Source organism: Gavia stellata, chromosome 14, assembly GCF_030936135.1.
Source record: "Gavia stellata isolate bGavSte3 chromosome 14, bGavSte3.hap2, whole genome shotgun sequence".
Lineage (NCBI taxonomy): Eukaryota > Metazoa > Chordata > Aves > Gaviiformes > Gaviidae > Gavia > Gavia stellata.
In genome coordinates, this window is record NC_082607.1 from 20199210 (window position 1) to 20218955 (window position 19746).

Genomic DNA, 19746 nt, shown 5'->3' on the forward strand with positions numbered 1-19746 from the left:
TGTCAGCCACATTTAATTTTAATCCATCTTTGAGGTCTTAACATTCTGCCAAATAATGCTAAAGTGCAGTACAGTTGTAGAAGTTACACAAACTCCTAATCATTGCAGGAGGAGGGCAGGGAGAGGGGGGAGAAAGTGTAACCAGCCATGTAGTAGACTGCAGGCCATGACAAACCAAGCTCTTGCGATGTCACTAAATCACTTCTTTTGATGGCCTTGAAGTTCCCGTATAACTTCATTTTAAGACATTTATTTCTTTTGCTTTAAAGTTTGGCCTTGGATGTCACTTGATGTGTTCCTTTGGGGTTTTGGTGCTTTTTTCTTTGGTTGTGTTGGGTTGGTTTTTTGGTTGTTTTGTAGTAGAGGTTCTCTGGGTTCTTCAGCACCTGTTTTCTGGGGCTGATAGGACTGTATCTGCAGTTTGAAGGGCTTTGTGTTGTACAGTTGTCACCATAGTCCCGTTTTCTAAATTTTTGTCCTTTATTAATTTACTGGTATTTGCTGCCATCTAATGTTGACATGAGAGCAATGACATTTCTAGAAGAACTTTGTGGGCTAAATACATCAATTGAGATTGCCCTAGGTTGTGTAACTAGTAACTGTTCAATTTCTTATGCAGCTGACTGACTGTAACACCTCATTAGCAAAACACCCGTGGACTTTTTTGGTAGTTACCGCAGGTGCCAGAGGAGACCTAATGTATGATTTTTGATGGAGAAATTACTCAGTGAAATGACAAAATATTAACAGTATTTTTAGGCTAGCACCTTTGTTTAAAGTGCTTCCTGAGTAGATCACTATCCTTTATCCTAACTATATCTTGTGAAAATTGCTATTTAATCACTGTCGTTGATCAGCATGCAGCTTTATTTTCTGTATTTTAAATAGCAATTTCCATCAGCTAATCTATGGATTATGATTGGGAGAAGTAAGTGAAGGGCAGTAAAATTGGAAAAATGAAAATGAATGGATTGTATATGGAAAAATATACTACTTCAATCTTATTGGGAATCTGCCAGTATTACTGATGGCCTTAATAGGATCTCAATTGTAATATTAACATTTCTCAAAGGAGGGTTGAGCAGAACACCTGAAGCAGAGTTGATTTGATGCTCATTCTGTACAGAACAAGTTTGTTGACATGCTAATCAATATCATACCAGTCATTCACACACATTCAATTACCTGTTGAAGTGTTTACTTTTTGAAAGGAAACTGGATGACACTAAGCAAGGGCTGTAGTCACTTATTTTCTTTTTCTCCCTGATGTTCATTACAGTGGTGAAGACAGGTCACGTTGCACTGGCAACATCACCTTCATGCCCCCCTCCGTGTAAGTGTGGGGGCTTTACCATGCTTAGGATCAAATTGATGAGAGAGAGGTTCAGAACTCAGGCTTCAGTGTTGCACAGTGAACTCGCTGAAGCTCAAGGATGTGTTCTCTCTTAAGGATTAAGACCTCTTTCTCTCTTCCTCTTCCCCCTCCCTCCCCTCTGTACTGAGTGAATATAAATTTCTGTACTTCCCTTTCTAACGTATTTTCTTTCCAAGTGCACATATGCATGTATACATACACATGCATGCCGGGCTAGACAAAATAAATGCTTATGCACTATGGCTCGGATCTTTCTTGGCTGCAAGAAGAGGCTCTCATGCAAAATAAATGTAGTGCAGATCTGCAGTTGGCAACTTTTTTGCTGAATGAATCTCGCCTTGTACCACTTGTGAACCCTGCCAAAATTACAGTATTGCATCTGGGCAGGACAGAGCATTCCTGAAATAGCTGGATAGGCTGAACCAGAGCTGTAGGTCACTGTTTTCTCTTGTCCTTAGGAGATGAGACCCTTGCTTCCCTGACAAAAAACTATGAATGCTTGTGTAGCTTCTGGATGGGTTTACTGTTGCAGCAAATGAGTGCTAAGATTGGCAAAACAGATGTGCCATGAATGAATTGTCAAGGTGGAAGGAAGAAGACAGGAACCACAGCAGCGCAGATGTAGACCGTGGAACCAACCCCTTCATTGAAAAACTCCTCAAACCATTTTCATCTACAACTAAGCTGGTCTTCTGAAGCTTATGAGTATGCTCACATAATTCTACTTTATGCTACTGGATACATATTGCTGATACAAGGCTTAGGGAGATGGCAGCTGAGGAAGCGTGATGTCTCAAACTGCCACAACTATTTCAACAGGGCGTTAACCTGACCTTCTAGGATCAAGGTATTGGAGACGTTCAGTGGTGTTCAGGACAACTTAGTTTTTCTAACTATATACTGTTAACATAATTAAAAAAAAAATCTAGTTTGCTCTGCATCAGCCTTAGAGACTCACAATTCCTGACTGTCTTGGTCCTTAAGCTAGTTTAGTCAGATTTTCGGATGGATTTGACAAGATTAGATGTGCACCTTATTTCAGAGCTTCAAATCATACTGAAGTTTAATCAAAGTGGAATTGTTAGCTCCTGAGTGTTGCGAGCAAATGGTATAATTCCACAACAGTTTGAAATAAGGGTTAATTTATAGCAGCTCCCTAGCAGTGGAGCTCAGGAGATAATCTTTCTTGTGTCTTGAGAACCCCAGCATTATTTAGTTGACTTAATGAAGTAGAAAAGGATATTGGTGTTGAATTTTTTTAGGATTTTGTCACTTTAAGGAGCAATCTGATGTGTGAACAGCTGTACCTGAAGATCCAGGATATCAGGTATTGTTAATCAGAGGCCTTTGTGTTGGTGTCACTGCAAAGCTGTGTGGTTCTGACAGCGTAGCCTGCAGGGGGAGAGAGTCTCCAGCATCCACTCGGGTCAAAATGGCTATGCAGGTCCTCAGAATTCAGTGCAAATGCAGGTCGCCCGCACAGTGGAGAGAGAAAATGGATTTGGTTGTATCGTTTTTGGAGGGGGGAATCTTCTTCTGGAGCTAAAACTGACAGTAATGGCCTTGCAAATTCTGGACAGTCCTGTGGTCTGGCCCCATGTATTTTAAGAGTTGATTCACTGTTGTACAGCTATGCACAAGTGGACAGACATATACACCCTAAATAATTCAGTAGGTGAGTTGTTTGCTGGGAGTAGAGTCAGAATTTTCAGCTTATAAGGCAAGTGCTGTATCTTTATAAGCAATAAAGAAACTCTGACTCAAATCATAAAGCCCTTTTCTTTTTTGATCTAAGTGTCTTCAAAAGTGACATCAGAAGAGATGAAGTTCTACTGATTTTCTGACAATGCCACAGAAGTTGATGATTTTTATTCCCCGCCCCCCCACACCATGGAGCATGCCTCTGTCGCACTTCAGAAGGTGGACAGAAGCAGCTCTGTACAGCCAGCTTTCTTAAGGGCAGTGCGGTGTTTCTTACCTAATGAGAAGCTGGGCTAAGTAGAACACAGATACCAAGTACAGACGAAAGGATCATTTTTCCTGTGGCTGTAAACTAGGAAAGCGCAATTAAAGCAATTGGGGATCTAAACTTGTGCTTTCCATTGGCTGTTAGGACTTGCTGGCAAGAGTGAGGGATTACCATATTTAAAGACATTCCTAGCTCTTGTACCCCTTCTCAGCCACTTCCCCACTTTGTGACACTTACCTGTATTTAGCAATAACTTGCCTTAGCTTTTAAATGGAGTTATAAAACAGGCTTTATTATATACCTTAGTAGTAATCCAGGAAAAAAATCACTGTATATTTGAATGTAGTTATGTAGTCATAAACCTAGTTTATCTCCATCTTCATTGAAATACTTGATAATATGTGGTACAGCTCTTTCACTGAAACTCTTAATTACTTAGAGACCTGTCAATTCTTGTGTATTATTCTCCTGCTGGCAGCTTCCATGTTCCTATTCCAGCTTTTCTCTATCTCCTGAATCCCATGTATTGGACATAAATGCCTGGTTCAGTGTCCAGCCGTGCTTGTACTATGGCCCCTCGAGCAGCAGGGTACCTGGGGCACTGTTCAGCAGCCGGAGATGTGTGCTCTTGCTCTGGCTGCAGGCTCATGCTGCAGTCTCTCTTGTGGCTTGATCGTTTCAGGATAATACTGTTTGATTTAAGAGAGCTGGAGAGGAAGAGGAGGAGACATGTCTTTCTTGTGTGACCGTCTGAGCTTTATGCACTGGGCAGTTACAGTTCCTTTGAAACTATGGTGGCCTATTACGAAACAAAACTAAATAAGGAAGTTAATGTGGCATTCTCTGAGTGGGTCCAAGGTCTGTTAAAGACTTCTCTCTCTCTGTAGGAGGCAGAGAAGTTTAGAAGGGTATGTACCAGTATATGGAAGAACTACTACTATATGAAGGAAGAGGAAGAACTGCTGCTGCTTCTTTATGGAATATAAAAAATGGTTCCTGAAAGCAGCAGGTAATATAAGACCCCTGTCTGAGCTGATTCTGATGACAGTAGCTGGCATTCAGGGAAATAGAAATCTCCTGGCAGAAGGTGGTGTTTTGAAATCCGCACATAGATTCAGAACAGCTGTAGGGGAAACAGTGGATTTCAGGCTCACCCTCTTGAGAACATTTTTCCTGTTTTCCCCTGGAAAGGAAGTTTGGTCTCTAGGCTAGCTCAATAGGCCACACTACTAGAATTAACCCTTTGATCAAGGGAAATAAAATGGAAATAAATTTGCCCTCACATTTTTATAAGCTTGAAAATGAAGGAATTGTAATAGTTGCTCTGAGTTTTGGATTTAGCAGGTCTACCTCTAATTGTGAGACTACTGAAGGAGAGTGTGCTGGGCTGGAAAACTGGTAAAGCTGTATCAAATGTAGTGGGAATGAAAGCCAGACATTAATTAGGAAAAAGAGATTATTTTAACACCCTACTAAATTAAAAAAATTTACTATATTTAGATTCTAATTCAAGCAAAGGAGTAATTTTCTCCTGCATGATGTTTCACAGAAATACAAAAGGAATATTACTTTCTATTAAGTTACGTTCAAATTTTGACAAGCCTATGTTTTGAGAACTTAAAATAATAGTTCATAAGAACACTAGAACTAGCACAAGCTATTGGGGGGGGAAGCAGTATAAAAGAAATTGAGTCTCTTTGTTGTTCTTTAGATTTTTAAAGCCATGCTTCCATTTCCTAGATGGCAAAATTAACCACTTGACGTGTTCAACAAATTCTTGTTGCAGAAGCAGATAATGAACCCCAAACTCTTCAATCTGTATGAAGTCCTTCCTATCAATGCTATTGAAATAACGAAGTTTAAATTAAACTGAAATATCCACTGCTGTGCTATTTCAACACAAGAGCAAATATACAGCCTACTTGGATCACCCTGATCTGGAATGGTCTCAACTGTCTGGGGCGTGAGCATTTTTAAGAATGAGAGTAGTGCCAGACTGGCAGCTGGATTAGATTTTTGAAAGTGCTTAACATATAAGAATTGCCTGTGATCTTTAGTGAATAGAGAGCAAAACTCTCTGCTACCTATTGAAACTGATTTCCTATGCAAGCAGCATGTAGCTTTTGCCAAAGCCAACACAGGCCATTCAAACAACCGCTCAGCTGGGTCTCAATTTTCCTGTTTGTATGTTTCTGTTAACAGACCGTGTGCTACAGAAAATAGACCGCACTGCTCTGTTAAACAGTCATCTGTTGAATAGCGGGACCATAGAGTAATAAAATCTATAGTGATTATTTATCTAATGAGAAATGTACAGAAAATATCCCAGGTATGAATTTAAAATTCGTTTCCTAAAGCACACTTGGGAATCCAGAGCTCTCTGAAAAGTTTTCATGTGGAGGTCATTGTTTCCTCTTCGTCCCTTCATGTACAAATAATGATACTGCTGAAAAATCACACTACTGTTTTCAGGATTGCAAAGTCTAGCAAGGAAGGATTTTTCTATCACATAGCAAGATCAAAAGTCTGTAGAGGATGAGAGTTCCAAACATATTTTTTTGAAGTTTTGCAACAGAGGGAGGATGTAGCAGTGTGAAATTCTTTGCTGGAGGAACCTGAACAGCTCTCCTGAGTGACTTCTGAAACATGATTCCCGGACTAGATTGAAGCTGGACATGAGAAGCTTGGGTTCAAAGCCAAATTATGCCACTGATCTGTTTTGTCATCTTGTGCAATTTCCTTCATCTTTTAATGACTGCTTTCTCCCTCCAGTCTTTCATGGCTGGGTTCATTTGTCTATTTTAGTGTTTATATACTACCTGCGCTGTAAGTCCCCCAAACATCAAGGTCTCTGGATTCTAGCTTTTCTAAGTGTTTACCTCTTTAGACTACTACCATCTGTTCTCAGGCTTCATCAAATACTTTTGAAATAACACAGGCAACTGCCAACCAGGTGAGTTCACGTGAAACCAAATTTGGTATAGCACTACTCTGCCAGTTCCTGGGAGCTGTTTTAGATACCTTATTTAAATTTTATTTTGTGTTTTGCATCTAGGTTAAACACGCACCTAAAAGTGCAAAGACAATGGAAAAAAACCTTTGCAAGTCAAACGATGTTTACAGCTGAGGAGGGAGCACAAAGAGTTTCTGTATAGCTTGACCAGTGGAGTTTAATGAATATCATTGCTATTTAAGTCAAGTCTCCTGTACCCTTTTCTAAATAGGATACCAGCTTTTAGATCACGCTTGCTAAGTATGTTCGAAGAATTAGACTGTTGTGAATTTTTTCCCTTTACCTGTAGGGCAGTCCACTTAAAGTCATTCATGTAGAGTTCACTTGTAGAGGTCACTTTTACCTTTGGATTTTGCTTATAGTTCAGACAGTTCTTCTGACCTTCACCGACCCACTGGATAAGAAATCTTAAAAGCTGCCTTATGCTTTCAGAGTAGCTTCTCTGCTCATATTTATCATGGTTGCACCAAGTCATAGCTTGCTTAGTAAAACATGGTGTGTAGTTGTGTCTTGGGTAATTACAGTAATATTGTTGTTCATTAAAGTCAGTGAGTGATATACGGGGCGCACGTGTGCTGCTGTCATTCAAGCAGACAATAAACTTCTTACTCTCTGTTGACTAGCAACAGAGAAGCTATGTTATTTTGAGTGGACAATGGATAGATGTACAGTTTTGGACAATAAAGTGTAGGTAATTTTGAATTTGTAACATTTACAAAATGATATTTAAATTAGATTATTTCGGGTAGCTACTGCAAAATCAATCTGAACTGGCACGATGGGTACAACCTATGGAAGAAAACTGTGCAGGAAAGAATTGTAAAAGGGCAACAGGGATTGAGAAAGCGGTCCTCTAGGGATTTTAAACCTGAGACGGGATGCACCATTATATGGTGGGGCGGTAAAGCAATTAACAGCAGTTATTTGCCTTTTTCTACATATGAAACCATACACAGGCATACTCATACCAGCTTTAGTCTGGCGAGTTCTGTTGTAGCTAGCTATGCACGCGTAGTTATTTGAGTTCCCAGTAGCCTTGTACAGTATATGCTGAAGTCTGTTGAATCTTCCTGGTAATTACTGAATGTGCTAGCTAGCAGAAGCTAATATGAATATTGCACTCTGTGCTGTAAGCTATCCTCTGAGTACTGGATACCTGTTCCAATATTTAATAATATCTAATGGATCAGAGAGCAAAGGCAGATAAAAAATGCCAGTGTATTTTTATAATCATCTGAAACTCTGCAACTTCTTATAGCAGCTGAGCAGCATGACATTGTGCATCTTTTTCTTTTGCATCCTTAGGTTAAGTTATTAAAGGTGTAGGGAAAATAATATTTTTCCCCCCATCTTACACTGAAATTTTCATGTCTGCTAATAAGAGTCTTGAACTCTGTAAACTGATTTTGTTCTTACCATATGATGTTTGAATATTTAATTCCAAAAATAGTCTTGCATCTAAGGGTACTTTTATTAGATCTGATTTCCTTGGTACATTCGAGATCACGTGACATTGTTTTTTGTCAGTAAACTGACAAGCCTAGTTTCAGGAGGAAAGGTGAACCCAGGAATAATGTGATACCTGCTACTTCATTTGAAGGGGAAAAAATATTTCACAGTATCTGTGATATCTACTGATTATAAAATTGTTTGCGGCGTATATCTGAAAATATCTCCACAGCGGTTTTCATTTAAAAGGACGGCCTGTCATTAATGGATTGACTACTTTATACAGCTTTTCTGTTCCTAAGCATTATCGGTGCAAGTTACTTTGTTGAACAACCATAAAATTAGGAAATGGCAATTAGGCTATGCTAATACAGCGCTGTGCAGGAACTGCCACTACTTAGGTTAGTTTGGCGCATGCTGGAGTCATAGTCCCCATAAGAAGCAGGCGTTTATAAATAACCTGACTTTTTAAGATTCACTGTATACCATTACTGTATTTTAAAATCATTTAGTTCTGTGGTAGAAGGAAGAATGAGGTCAAAATCACTGGTGTTGGTGAAAAATAGGCAAGCTTAATGAGGTAACATATTGTACATTTCACTGCTGGACCAGAAGGAGGGAAGAAACTGATTAGGACGCTCCAGGTAAGAAATAAGGCGCTCAAATATTAATTACTATAATGGTATTGAGTAGGTTATCAGCTAAAGCCAGATGTCCTAACATCCACAGAGGAGGAGGAGAGGATTATTCATGAGTGTTTGATGGACACAGCAATTCAGCTGAATACTAATGTATTCCTTTCTTTTCCAGGTATCTACACTCCAGAACCACTCTGCAATTTCTGGTGGGCTCTTTTATCCACGGGGTTTATGTTTGTGTATCATTTTAGCATCTTGCAGATTCTGGGATTGGTAAGTAAACACAGGTTAATAAACGGATAGTTTGCAAGTACATTCAAAGTAAAAACACTGACTAGTTTTTCAAAGTGTCCAGATATACATGGATAAGACTACTTGCATGCAGATTTTTAATTGCATGTTCTAATGGGCATTTGTATCTCATATCTCACAAATATCGGTAAAAGATTTAATAAATTGGTTATGTACCTGCATAAATCCATCTATTAAATGAACAACTGAATTTGGATCTGCTTTCCTGCGGAAAACTGCCCTACTTGTGTTGAACAAAGGATTGACACCTAAACATTTTTGATTGTTACGGTAATTTCAAAAATTACCGTTTTAGGTGTCTGAATCAGTGCAACACAAGAATATTGTTAATTTATAAATTTGTTGTCACTTTCTCAGGTTACAGAAGTGAATTTGAACAACATGTTGTGCCCAGCCGTCTCAGATCCTTTTTATGGGCCCTGGTATCGAATCTGGGCATCTGGACATCAGACTGTCATGACCATGACTCACGGAAAGCTTGTAATCCTACTGTTTTACAGTGCTGTCCCCATCTTTAAATATAGCGTGGACTTGCTTAGACTCCCAGCTAAGAAAATAGACTGAGATTTCTCCCCACGGAGCAGTACATACAGGAAGCAGAGACACTTATACTGGAAAACAAAGAGGAGGGATGAGAGGACAATGTGTTTATACTTCTCCCCACAGTTTATTGCCTCAAAAACACCTCTGTAATCAAGTGAGGGTATTTTTAACTGCTGTTTCTCACTGCCTATTGCCAGTGGCAAAATTAGTGGCCTTATTCTGGAAAAGGTTCGTGTTTTATACATTTTGTGTAGATTACAGTAGAATCTTGCTAAGCCACCGTTTAAAATTAGGCCAGGATCTCATTCCAGCAAAGAGAGTGGCAGTGCTACCTCGTTTTGACTTATTTTCCATTAAATATAAGTACACTTATATGGTAGGATAGGAAATAAAGCTGAATTGCAACACTCCGCTGATGTGAACAGAACACATGTTGAAGTGCTTCATCCTGGCTTAACTCTTAGCACTTGAATGCTGCAAAATGGTCACAGTGAAACGTACGCTTAATCTCCCACTCCTTAAGTGGAAAACACTGAGGTTCTATTTCTTTAAGCTGGTTGAAAATGTTGGGGAACAATAACTCATTCAAAAAAAACCTTTTTTTTTTTTTGACTACTTGATTTCTAAGCTGCTGTGGATAAATATTTAGCTGGCTAAGTCCCATCAGATCTTGATGCTTTGGAGATGCTTTTAGTTGAGTGAGTGGAAAATCACCATGTTGAAATAATTTCAAAAGACCATGTTACGTATAAGCTACGATAAGATATTTCATCCAGTGTTCTGACCTGACTTTGAACAAAATGTTTTTTTTTTACTTAGCTTAGACTGGAGAGGGAGTGGAGATACAAAGTCCAATGTAAACATCTGGGTTTTCTTTTTTTACTTACTAGCTTTTGAAACATTCCTCCTCTGTGTTCTACACTGATCCTCAGTAGAGTGGTTAGTGAAGAAACAAAATGAAGTCATGTTGTCTCTTGACAGCTCTAATACATTCTGTATACCAATTTTAAAATACAGATATAAAAAGGAACATCAAATCAGTGCAGGCCTCTACTGAAAAGAAAGTGTTCCAGTTTACTAGCATGACTAAATCTTCCTGTCAGCGTGTCTTTTGGAGAACAGGATGTAATAGGCAGAATGATAAATAGTAAACTGTGTGTACCTGTTCGAATTTTCCAAGGCTAGAGGAGAAACTGTTGGGCAGAAAGATGGGAAATCTTGAGTGTGTTCCTCCAGCTAGTTAATTGTGAGTCTGTTATGCAGACTGTTGTGTTCCAGGGCTGCAGGAATTTTGTTGTACAAAAGTTCGTTGCAATTTATAGATTCATTGTGTTGTCAAAGCTGTGACTTGTAAGATAAAACAAAACCATCATACCTCCTCCAGCTGGATCACCTGAAGATATATTCTGAAGTTAAGGTACAGTCATTTATACCTCAAGAAGGAAAAGTAAGAATGAGAAGTGGTTGACTTTTTTCTTTTCTAAGGGGAAAAAAAAATTCATTGGAGAGGGAACAAATGGCTACTTCAAATATTTTTACTCGGTATGATTTAAAAAAAAAGTACACCTCAATCAGAAATCCGACTGTCCCACGTTCTGATTTACAGACTGGTTTCTGGCTTTCTTCGATGCCTTGTTGTGTACATAATAAATATACTGTACTCTCACAACTTGAGAATGTGCGACAAATACCTAAACTATCCATCAAACATGTATAGCTAGTCTTACTTATACAGGCTATATGGCTCCTTGTGTTCTTGATCAGAATTCAACCTGAGAAAGCTAAGCACCTGATAATAAGAACCACCAGCATACAGCGTTAACTGTCAGTTGTTGATCCTGCAAATGTCTAAGTACATAATGGATTTCATTGAGTAGTCTCACTGCTGCCTCAGTAAAGCTGGGCATATGTTGCTTAAGTATTTGTGGAGTGATGTCTAAAGAAAGAATGCGTTGGTATTGAAGGCCTGAATCCGTCTGTAGAAGGCCACTTAATTAGCTGCTGAAGTGATAGAAGTTCTTGCAGATTCAGTATTTCATGATGAAAGAGAGGATGTTGCTGGGAGATGCCGAGATGACAGTGCTGGATGTTAAAGCATGCCCCCTATTAATAGACTTCATCTCCTATGAATAGCCGAATGAAATACACAGTGATTCTTCCTTCCCCATGGTTACTGTCAAGTGTATCATGGTTTATTTATTTACTGAAGAATTTGGCAAAATGCCTCATGTTGGATTCAATCCTGCTTAGAAGGAATGTTTGGTATTACAACAGAATGATTTTAGCCACGTTTTGCAAATGTTATTTAGCATTATTATTTGCTTAATTTTACTTATGGGTTGGTTTTTTATTAATCTTTCCGTTTTTTTATTTTTCTCTTCAGAATATTGTAGTTACTGGAAAAAATTCTGAGTGAGGTGAATGTGGCAGTCTCTTTTTGTTTTTTTTTTTTCTCTATAGTCATATGCTTCAGGGCATTCTAAACAAGTATAAAGCAGCTGCTATTTGCCACCATTGACTGCCTCTGGTCAATTAAGACTGCAGAAGCATTTAAATAAGCTCAGGTGACTCCCTCAGTGCAGGCTGTTTGCTTGGAATGCAAAATTTCTGAGCTCTTTCAACTGACTTAAAATTCAGTAGCAGAAATGGCAATGTTAAATATAGCCAACACGAGGAAATCCCTGGGGCAATTTGGATGAAAGGATTCTTGGTGTAGTTGCATCACTTGCACCATTGACTTTGCTAGCAGAGCCACTGTAAGTGATTGCTCCTGCCTTCCCTCCCACCCCGTATCATAGATGTCTGTTTCTGTTGCTGTGCTGTGACTCATGCTTTTCTCTCTTAATGCTGGTCTGGTTGTTTTCAGTCACACCAGAAATTTCAGGCATAATTTCACAACATGGAGTATGCTGACAGAACTGCTCATCAAAGCCAGTGGGACAGTCATATTCCCCTTCCAAACCTTACCTGTGCAGGTTCTGGAGCTTGTTGAACTCTTCTGTACCAATTTAAATTGCTAAAATGGTGAAGTGAACAAGGTAAATCAGCAAAAAAGTAGAGAGGTAAGCCAACTACTATGCGCAATAAGAATTTTAGAAGTATTGGAGCTGCTGTAAAAGAGTCGAATGGTGCAACTGGAGTCGGGCAGGAGGGAAGGCAGTGGAACCTTCACCTCTTTTTGACGGTAAGCTGTTGCTTCTTTGCTTGTTGTACACTATCAAAGAAGTTGACTGAGTTAGAATGGAATCATTGAGGCTGGAAAGGACCTTTAAAATCACCAAGTCCAACCATAAACCCAACACTGCCAAGTCTACCACTAAACCATGTCCTTAAGCGCCTCATCCAGGGATGGTGACTCCACCATCTCCCTGGGCAGCATGTTCCAGTGCTTGACAACCCTTTGGGTTAAGAAATTTTTCCTAATATCCAGCCTGAACCTCCCCTTTCAGGTAGTTGTAGAGAGCGATAAAGTCTCCCCTCAGCCTCCTCTTCTCCAGACTGAACAACCCCAGCTCCCTCAGCCGCTCCTCATCAGACTGTGCTCCAGACCCCTCACCAGCTTCGTCGACCTTCTCTGGACACACTCCAGCACCTCAATGTCTTTCCTTCAGTGAGGGGCCCAAAAGTTAAATTATTCCCTGCTGCCCCTTGCCCCTTTTTGAAGGCTTTTTAAACTTAGCATTTCATTTTGGTTTATGGTATGGTGCCACAAGACACTGTATCAGCATGGCTGAGACACAAGCTTCACAGAAGGTGACGAACAGGTCAGAAAGGGAATGAACTTTGGAAGCTAATGTTATGGAACTTCACATCCTTTATTCCTCAGCTGTCTCTGGTATCTGTTTGGAATATGCATCAGACAGAGCTTGCTCAATGTGCAGGATGCTAGTTTGAATGGGAAAACAGAATACTTAATCTCCATAGGGGTTATTTATTCTTAGCCCTGGCAGAAGCTCATTTTCTTTTCCCTGAATGGTTTATTTTATAGGCAGTTATGCTGTACGGATGATTTCTTTGGTTGCTTTTATGCTTATTTATGCTGGAAATTAAAGAGCAAAACTATACTGCTGTTCTTGAAAGCTAATTGGCATTCTCTCCTGAGGTATTATGCACACAATCTATGTCAAGATAACTTGAAGCTGTTGCCCAGTACCTAGCAATGAGATTTTCCATTACAGCAGTGCAACATACAATTGAAAGGGTAGTCCTGCTCCTCCCTGGTCAAATGTTCCTAAATGTTTTGTCACAGTACCAACAGTTATGAAAACGTTAGCAATAGCTATGGGGCAGAGCAGGAGGTGGACCATATAACCAGCCAGACTATTCCTTTCAGCAGCAGCTGAAGCTGACTGTAAAATCTCACCCTGAAGTGGACTGATTTGCTGTCTGCTAGCACGTCAGGCGCCATACCAGAAAAAAAATTCTTGTGCAGTGCCGATGCCTAGACTTCACCGAGAAGTTGGTATGTATTAAGGTGGCTGAACAGAGCCCTCTACTCGCCTAAATTTTAGTACTGTAGGCACTTCAAACAAAAGAAGCAAGGTGTGATGGAATTGATTAATCTTTCTGCCAGGGAATGACTGAATTTGCCTCCAAATGTACACATAAATGAAGCATTAGTAACTACAGTAAACTTGTTTACTGCTTGGTTTGTTTATGCAGCCTTAGAGTAAGTAGCCCTCCACAACAGAAGAGTGAGCTGGTAATATTTCTGCACCCACATTAACATCTGGCAATTCAGACTGTGAGCACTGAGATGATTCTGCCAAGGCTTTAGCTGTCCAGGATAGATGCAGTGTTATTTTTCAAGGATTCGGAAACCGTATGCTGTGTTTGAGCTGTATCTGTTTGTTTAACTTCCTCCTATTTAAGCACCAAAGAAGAATTTGCGTCTTGTTTCTTTTGAAGTGTGAAAATCAACAGCTTTTGACCATAAATCAAGGAAAAGCCACAGGCTATGAACACACACCTATACTTGGTTCTGGTTCAGCTTCTTAGGGCTTGACAAATGCTGCTTAGAAGCAAAGCCTACTGGTGCTTAAGCAGATGCTGCCTTGCACAAGTTGGGAGACATGCAAAGTCAGTCCATTTGCATATCTTAAGATTATAGAGTACCTCACTGTAGATTTATCCATCTGTTTCTGGCCACAGTCAGGATTTTGGTATTTCTGTATATTTGATAGCATCTTGTAAAGCCCAATTGTATTTTCCTTTCAGAAATGGCTATTTGCAACTGTTAAATTACTTTTATGTCTTAACTAAGTCGTACATCTAAACCACAGGCGTTTGTTTCCTATGTATCTATAGCTAACGGAAAATAGAGATGTGCTGTTTTTCTTGCTGTTGCAATTTTGTCACTAGACATTCTTAGGAATTAAACTGGTCCTAATAGTTAACAAAGCTCTGAAAAGGCCAAAAAACCAGGAAGAGGGCATATGTCGGCCCTTCTGTTAGGAGGCGAAAGGTTTCTACAGGCAGACAAGTCAACTTTGATGTTGTCATTTTTACAGTGACAAGACTCATAACAAATCTGATTTTTGTGATCTCGTACTCGAAGTGATACTGCTGTAAATCTGTCTTGCAGCTTTTAGTGTAACTTAGTCAAAGCCAAGCTGTTTTTTTTAAATGATTTTATTTTTCAGGGTCAATTTTGTACTTTTTTTAAATTATTTCTGCATTTACTGAGTCATTATCTCAATGCTGCAGAGGACGCAGCAGGCAGAACAGTGAGCATCCCCACGCCGCTCTCACCACCCACACTGTGCTCGGGAGCTGGAGGTGCTCAGGCACTGGTCTGAAGCACAAAGCAGTCTTTGGAAAGGTGCAGTTCCAGTTACCCAACCCTCTAGTTCAACCACGGCCTTACCCTGGCACAGAACGGTATGGCCAGGGCAAGGATGGAGGTGGAGAGGCTCAACTGCCACATATGCTGTTAGTTCTGAATAATTTGTAAGAGTGTTATAAATTTTGTAAACTTTTTAATGTGCTAAAACTTGGTTATGAGGTAACATTTACAAATAAGGGGTAATTTGTGTACTTGTTTTTGTATTTTGCTCTGATGGGTTTTTTTTGTTGTTGTGCCCTAAGTCCGGATCACTGGGCAAATAATAGTTGTTAAACCTTTGAATTAAAACAAATAAATGCTTTTTAATGGATACTGTACAGTTTTGTTATCATTCTAATTGTGCCAGGCACTGACTCTGTCTTGCTTAAGACTTTTTAAAACTAGGTAGGAAAACCAAAATTGATTTTCCACTTCAATGTGCAATATTAACAGTTAGAGTCACAGAGGGACTTTACTATTAGCTAGTTAATCATCAAATCGGATAACAATATGGATTCTCCTGTCTTAAGCAGTCTGTACTGCTAGATGTAGTCTACCTTGCACATAGCAGTTTCTGTAAGTGAGAACAATGATTACCAGGATTTCTGGAAGTTTTAAGCATTTAAGTAAGTATGACCTGTGCCTGTTACCTGCATATCAACACAAGCCAAGCCTGAGTTTACTGGCAGACCTCACGGTAGGACATAAATCCTTTAATTGCTGTTTAAATATTCCCTGTCCATGTCTTTCAGGTAAAGAGCTCAGGAACAGTATTATAGTATTGTGATGCTTTCTCTACGCTGCTTCCACTGTTCTTGCCACAACTTTGGCAGCATCTTATTTCCTGTTCTACATCACTTTAGTAAAAGATCGTAGAGCATGTACAGAAGTTTTCAGCTCAAAACTTTGTTCAGAAGGCTACTCTAATTAAGGTACTGGGGCAATCTCACACGGTAGATGATGGCAAAGTGGTTTTAATGCACTTCAGCAATGTTTCTGGCTGTAATTAAAAATACATTTAAATAGACTGCAATAATGTTGTGACCCAGTACATCTCGGACAAGCAGGTATTTCATTGTGTAAGGTTCCTGGCAAATACTGTTCCTGCAAAAACAACATACTGCATATGCCCACCTGTATTATTAGATAGGTACTGTAAAGTTCTAAGTTTTCATGCAGCTGGGGAACAGAACCAATTCTCCAGCTTAATTACTCTTGAACAGTATAAAGACTGATACAAAAGCTTAAGTGGGAAGTGCTTTCTGGAAACCTGAACTAAACAAGCCATTTCCCTTTTCAGGCACTGCTAATTATCTTCTGCATCTCTTGATAACTCTAATTTTAAGTCAGCCTTTCATTGTTTAATGCCAGCATATATGTAAGAATAAGCAAGTTTCCACCTCTGAAACAGCCTTAATACTCAGTACCATGTTGCTAGTTTGATTTTTATAGTGTGATAACTACATAGCTGGCTAAAGTAGCAAGAAGAGTGGGAAACTTTTTGTAGGCAGTTTTAACCAGCTATACATCTCAATGGACTGTGAGTTTTAGGTAGGTTTTACCCCATTCAGACTAGTGATACCAAATCTGTGAGATACTAAAACAACAATGGAAGCTATTTACTCAGGCAGGTTCTCCCTTCAGAGTTGTTTTTTTAATCTTTTAAATCAAGGCTTCAGAGCAAGTGGAGTAATGGCTGCATCAGTCTTCTTCAACAGCTAAAGGTTACATGGATTTTATTGGTTTGTTTTCAAACACTTTGCATCTACAAGACAGGAGATCTACTAATATTGAATTAGTCAAAGGCAAATAACCACTTCTAAAATCAGATTTGAATTCCAGGGAGATGTTAGGAATTTCTTGCTTTGTCTCAGGAATTATCCCCCAGAGGAAATAATACGCTCCCTTTAACTTGGACTCGGTAGAAAACGTCTCTCAGTGCACTAAGAATTTGTCTCAGGGAACAAAGTTCTCCAAGTCAGTTTTACCTGTCTGGGTACTTTGTTTTGTCATCAGCTGGATTGTGGCTTTGGTGCTTCACAGGAACACACTCCTTCCCTTCTCAAATCAATCATCTCTTTGGTATCAGCACAGCTATCCGTACCACTGCCGAGGTTCGCCAACCCAGCACCCCAGGAAGCTCTGCTACCCAGCCAGACTTACTACAGGGACGCTGAAAACTGCTGCTGACAGTTAAAGCTGTTAATGAATTAAAGGTTCTGGTGTGCTGCTCTCACTGGATCTGCGTAAGTAAAACAAGTTAAAAATGGCCCCCACTGTGTTAAGACTAAAAGCTTTTGGGGAAGGGGAAAAGACTTCTTCCCTGGCCCTCCATACTTTGCAGGAATCCTGTAAGTTAGTGCAAACTCTACACTGTAATTTTTTTCCATAAAAGGTGGTCAACATGACAGTCTACACATTAGCTAGATATGACAGGCAAGATAAATCTCTCGTGGCAAAGCGAGCCATATTCTTTAACATCCCACCTACTACTGTAAGAATAACATGAAGACAGTGTATTGAAATTACTTTAGGTGGTACTTCAAGATATTCTTTGATACACACTTTGCCACATTATTCTGTTGAATTCTGTTGCTACAAATAGCCTAGGCTATGTATTGGTTACACCAGTATAACTGGTTCTGCAACAACGTTCTGCTTTAAGAGGTTGAAACCACTTCCCCCTCTCAGAGCATAAGGAGCCCCAGCCTGGACAAAATACCATGTTTAAAGTTAGACATAAAAAGTACAAAACTGAACTGATAACTGATATAACTAATGATAAATATACTGATATAAATAATGATATAACTGATAGAAATGCTGATTTAACTTGGAGTGTTTAGTGACTCACTTCTGAATTAGACTGAAAGCTGCATGCACCTGTCCACAATCTGTTCCTACAGCAGGCAAAAGGGAAAGACAGAGTTAATCACATGAAAGTATTTCTAACACATCATTAGCCTTTAACACTCACGTGCAAATGCTTAAATAAAAAAACCCGACCAAGCCGCACAATTAAGCAGAGAAACATAAAAAGAAATGGTGAGTCTTTTTCCTTATTTTATTGGGTAAATGATTTAAAAGGTAATAACAATAGTGTTAAAACTACTACAATATCTTTCCACAGCCATATCTCACAGACCCACAGATAACCTTCTATAATTTTTTTTTTTTTTTGCTTTTTCCTCATTTTTCTCTTTTTAAGCCATACTTATATTAAAATGCCCATTTCAACAGTTTCTTCACACTAATAGCAATTAAATGTGGAAGGAAGGAGGATCTAGTTATAAAGGAAGGGGGTTCAGGTAATCTGTGGTATTACTGTAATCAATCAAGTTACTAAGGAAGGAAGGAAAAGACGGAGGCCTTACAAGCTACTCCAGGTAGCTCTCAGCCCACTGTGTGTCACCATCGCATTAAAGATAACTCGAGATGCTGGTGAACAATTTAAAGTAATTTTTTTTGTAACATATAAAACACTAAAATAACTTAGAAACTAGATCCAAATATCTTGAAAAGAATCAACTTTGATATACAAAAACAGTCATAAGTTGTTACAAAAGTTTCAAACAAAAGTTTGTTTTCTCAGTGCGTTTATGTACCAGCGCAATTACTGGGTCCAGAGCAAAGGAAGAGGTTTTTCTTTTTTATTTTTTCTTTAACAGTAATAAAAAACAAGGAGAACATATCTTTGTATATAAAGAATCATTGCTGGTCTTAAGAATAAATGTAACCAGAAACCCTTAAATCTAAGAGGCACACTTTGGGTTTCTCTGTTTTTTTTTAAACTTTTTTTTTTTTTTTTTTAAACATAAAAGGAAAGTCACCAGTTTGTTTAAATGGAGGAGATATTCAAACTCCCCAAATAAACTTAATTCAATTAACATCACTAGCAAAAATCAGTTAGAAACTGTACAAAAATAAAAAAGTTAACACATTTAATCCTGCAGGGATTTTGTAAGGACTGGAAGGCAGGCTTTAGGAGCAGCATTTGGGCATGGCTGGAGGCTTCTTTGGTTCGATCTAACGCACATAAGAGATGTAACCTACTCCAGACAACAATTTTAAAAACCCGCACATTTGAAGACAGGTAAAGAGGTCCGTATACAAATGCCAGGGTGTGCAAATGGATTTGACGGCCTTGACTTAATCATATATCCGAGGTCAGAACTCTAGCGTGCCCTCCCCCTGCTAGGATCAGCGTTGGGGTTGAGATGGTGCAAAGTCAGTGCTACAGCAGTCTAGGCAGAGGAAGGCCACTTGAAGCATGACTAAATAATAGTTTCATGTCAAGTCTACGGTTTTGTTGTCTAACTCAGTTTACAGACCAGGGTTTTTAGGAACATTAAGCAAAAGAATTAAAAAGAAAAAACCCCAACAATCTCTTTAATGAATAAGGCAAACTGAGTAGTGCTCATCAAAAGTTAGCATTCCAACTTAAAAAACAGTGAAATAAGCTACGTGGTTGTACCTTAACTTCTCATAAAGTACCCCAAATTAAAAAAAAAAATCTATCCCTAGAACCAGCACTGTATCTAACAGGGTACTAAACATAACTACGAGGGAATGCCATTTGTGAAAGCAATTGTTGATCGGCTTTAAGCAAACAGACCTATTCTG

The 19746-nt window shown here is 39.1% G+C and overlaps 1 protein-coding gene across 2 annotated transcripts in view; it reads left to right on the forward strand.

Moving 5' to 3' along the window:
- The window catches only part of TMEM164 (transmembrane protein 164), a 39024-nt gene extending 28752 nt beyond the window's left edge, over positions 1-10272 (forward strand). For both annotated transcript variants that reach the window (XM_009808919.2, XM_059824455.1), the window contains 2 exons: positions 8617-8717; positions 9114-10272. In XM_009808919.2, coding sequence (XP_009807221.2) covers positions 8617-8717; positions 9114-9320 — 308 coding nt within the window. In that variant the 3' untranslated portion in view covers positions 9321-10272. The remainder of the gene's footprint in view (positions 1-8616; positions 8718-9113) is intronic.
- The last annotated feature ends 9474 nt before the right edge of the window (positions 10273-19746 follow it).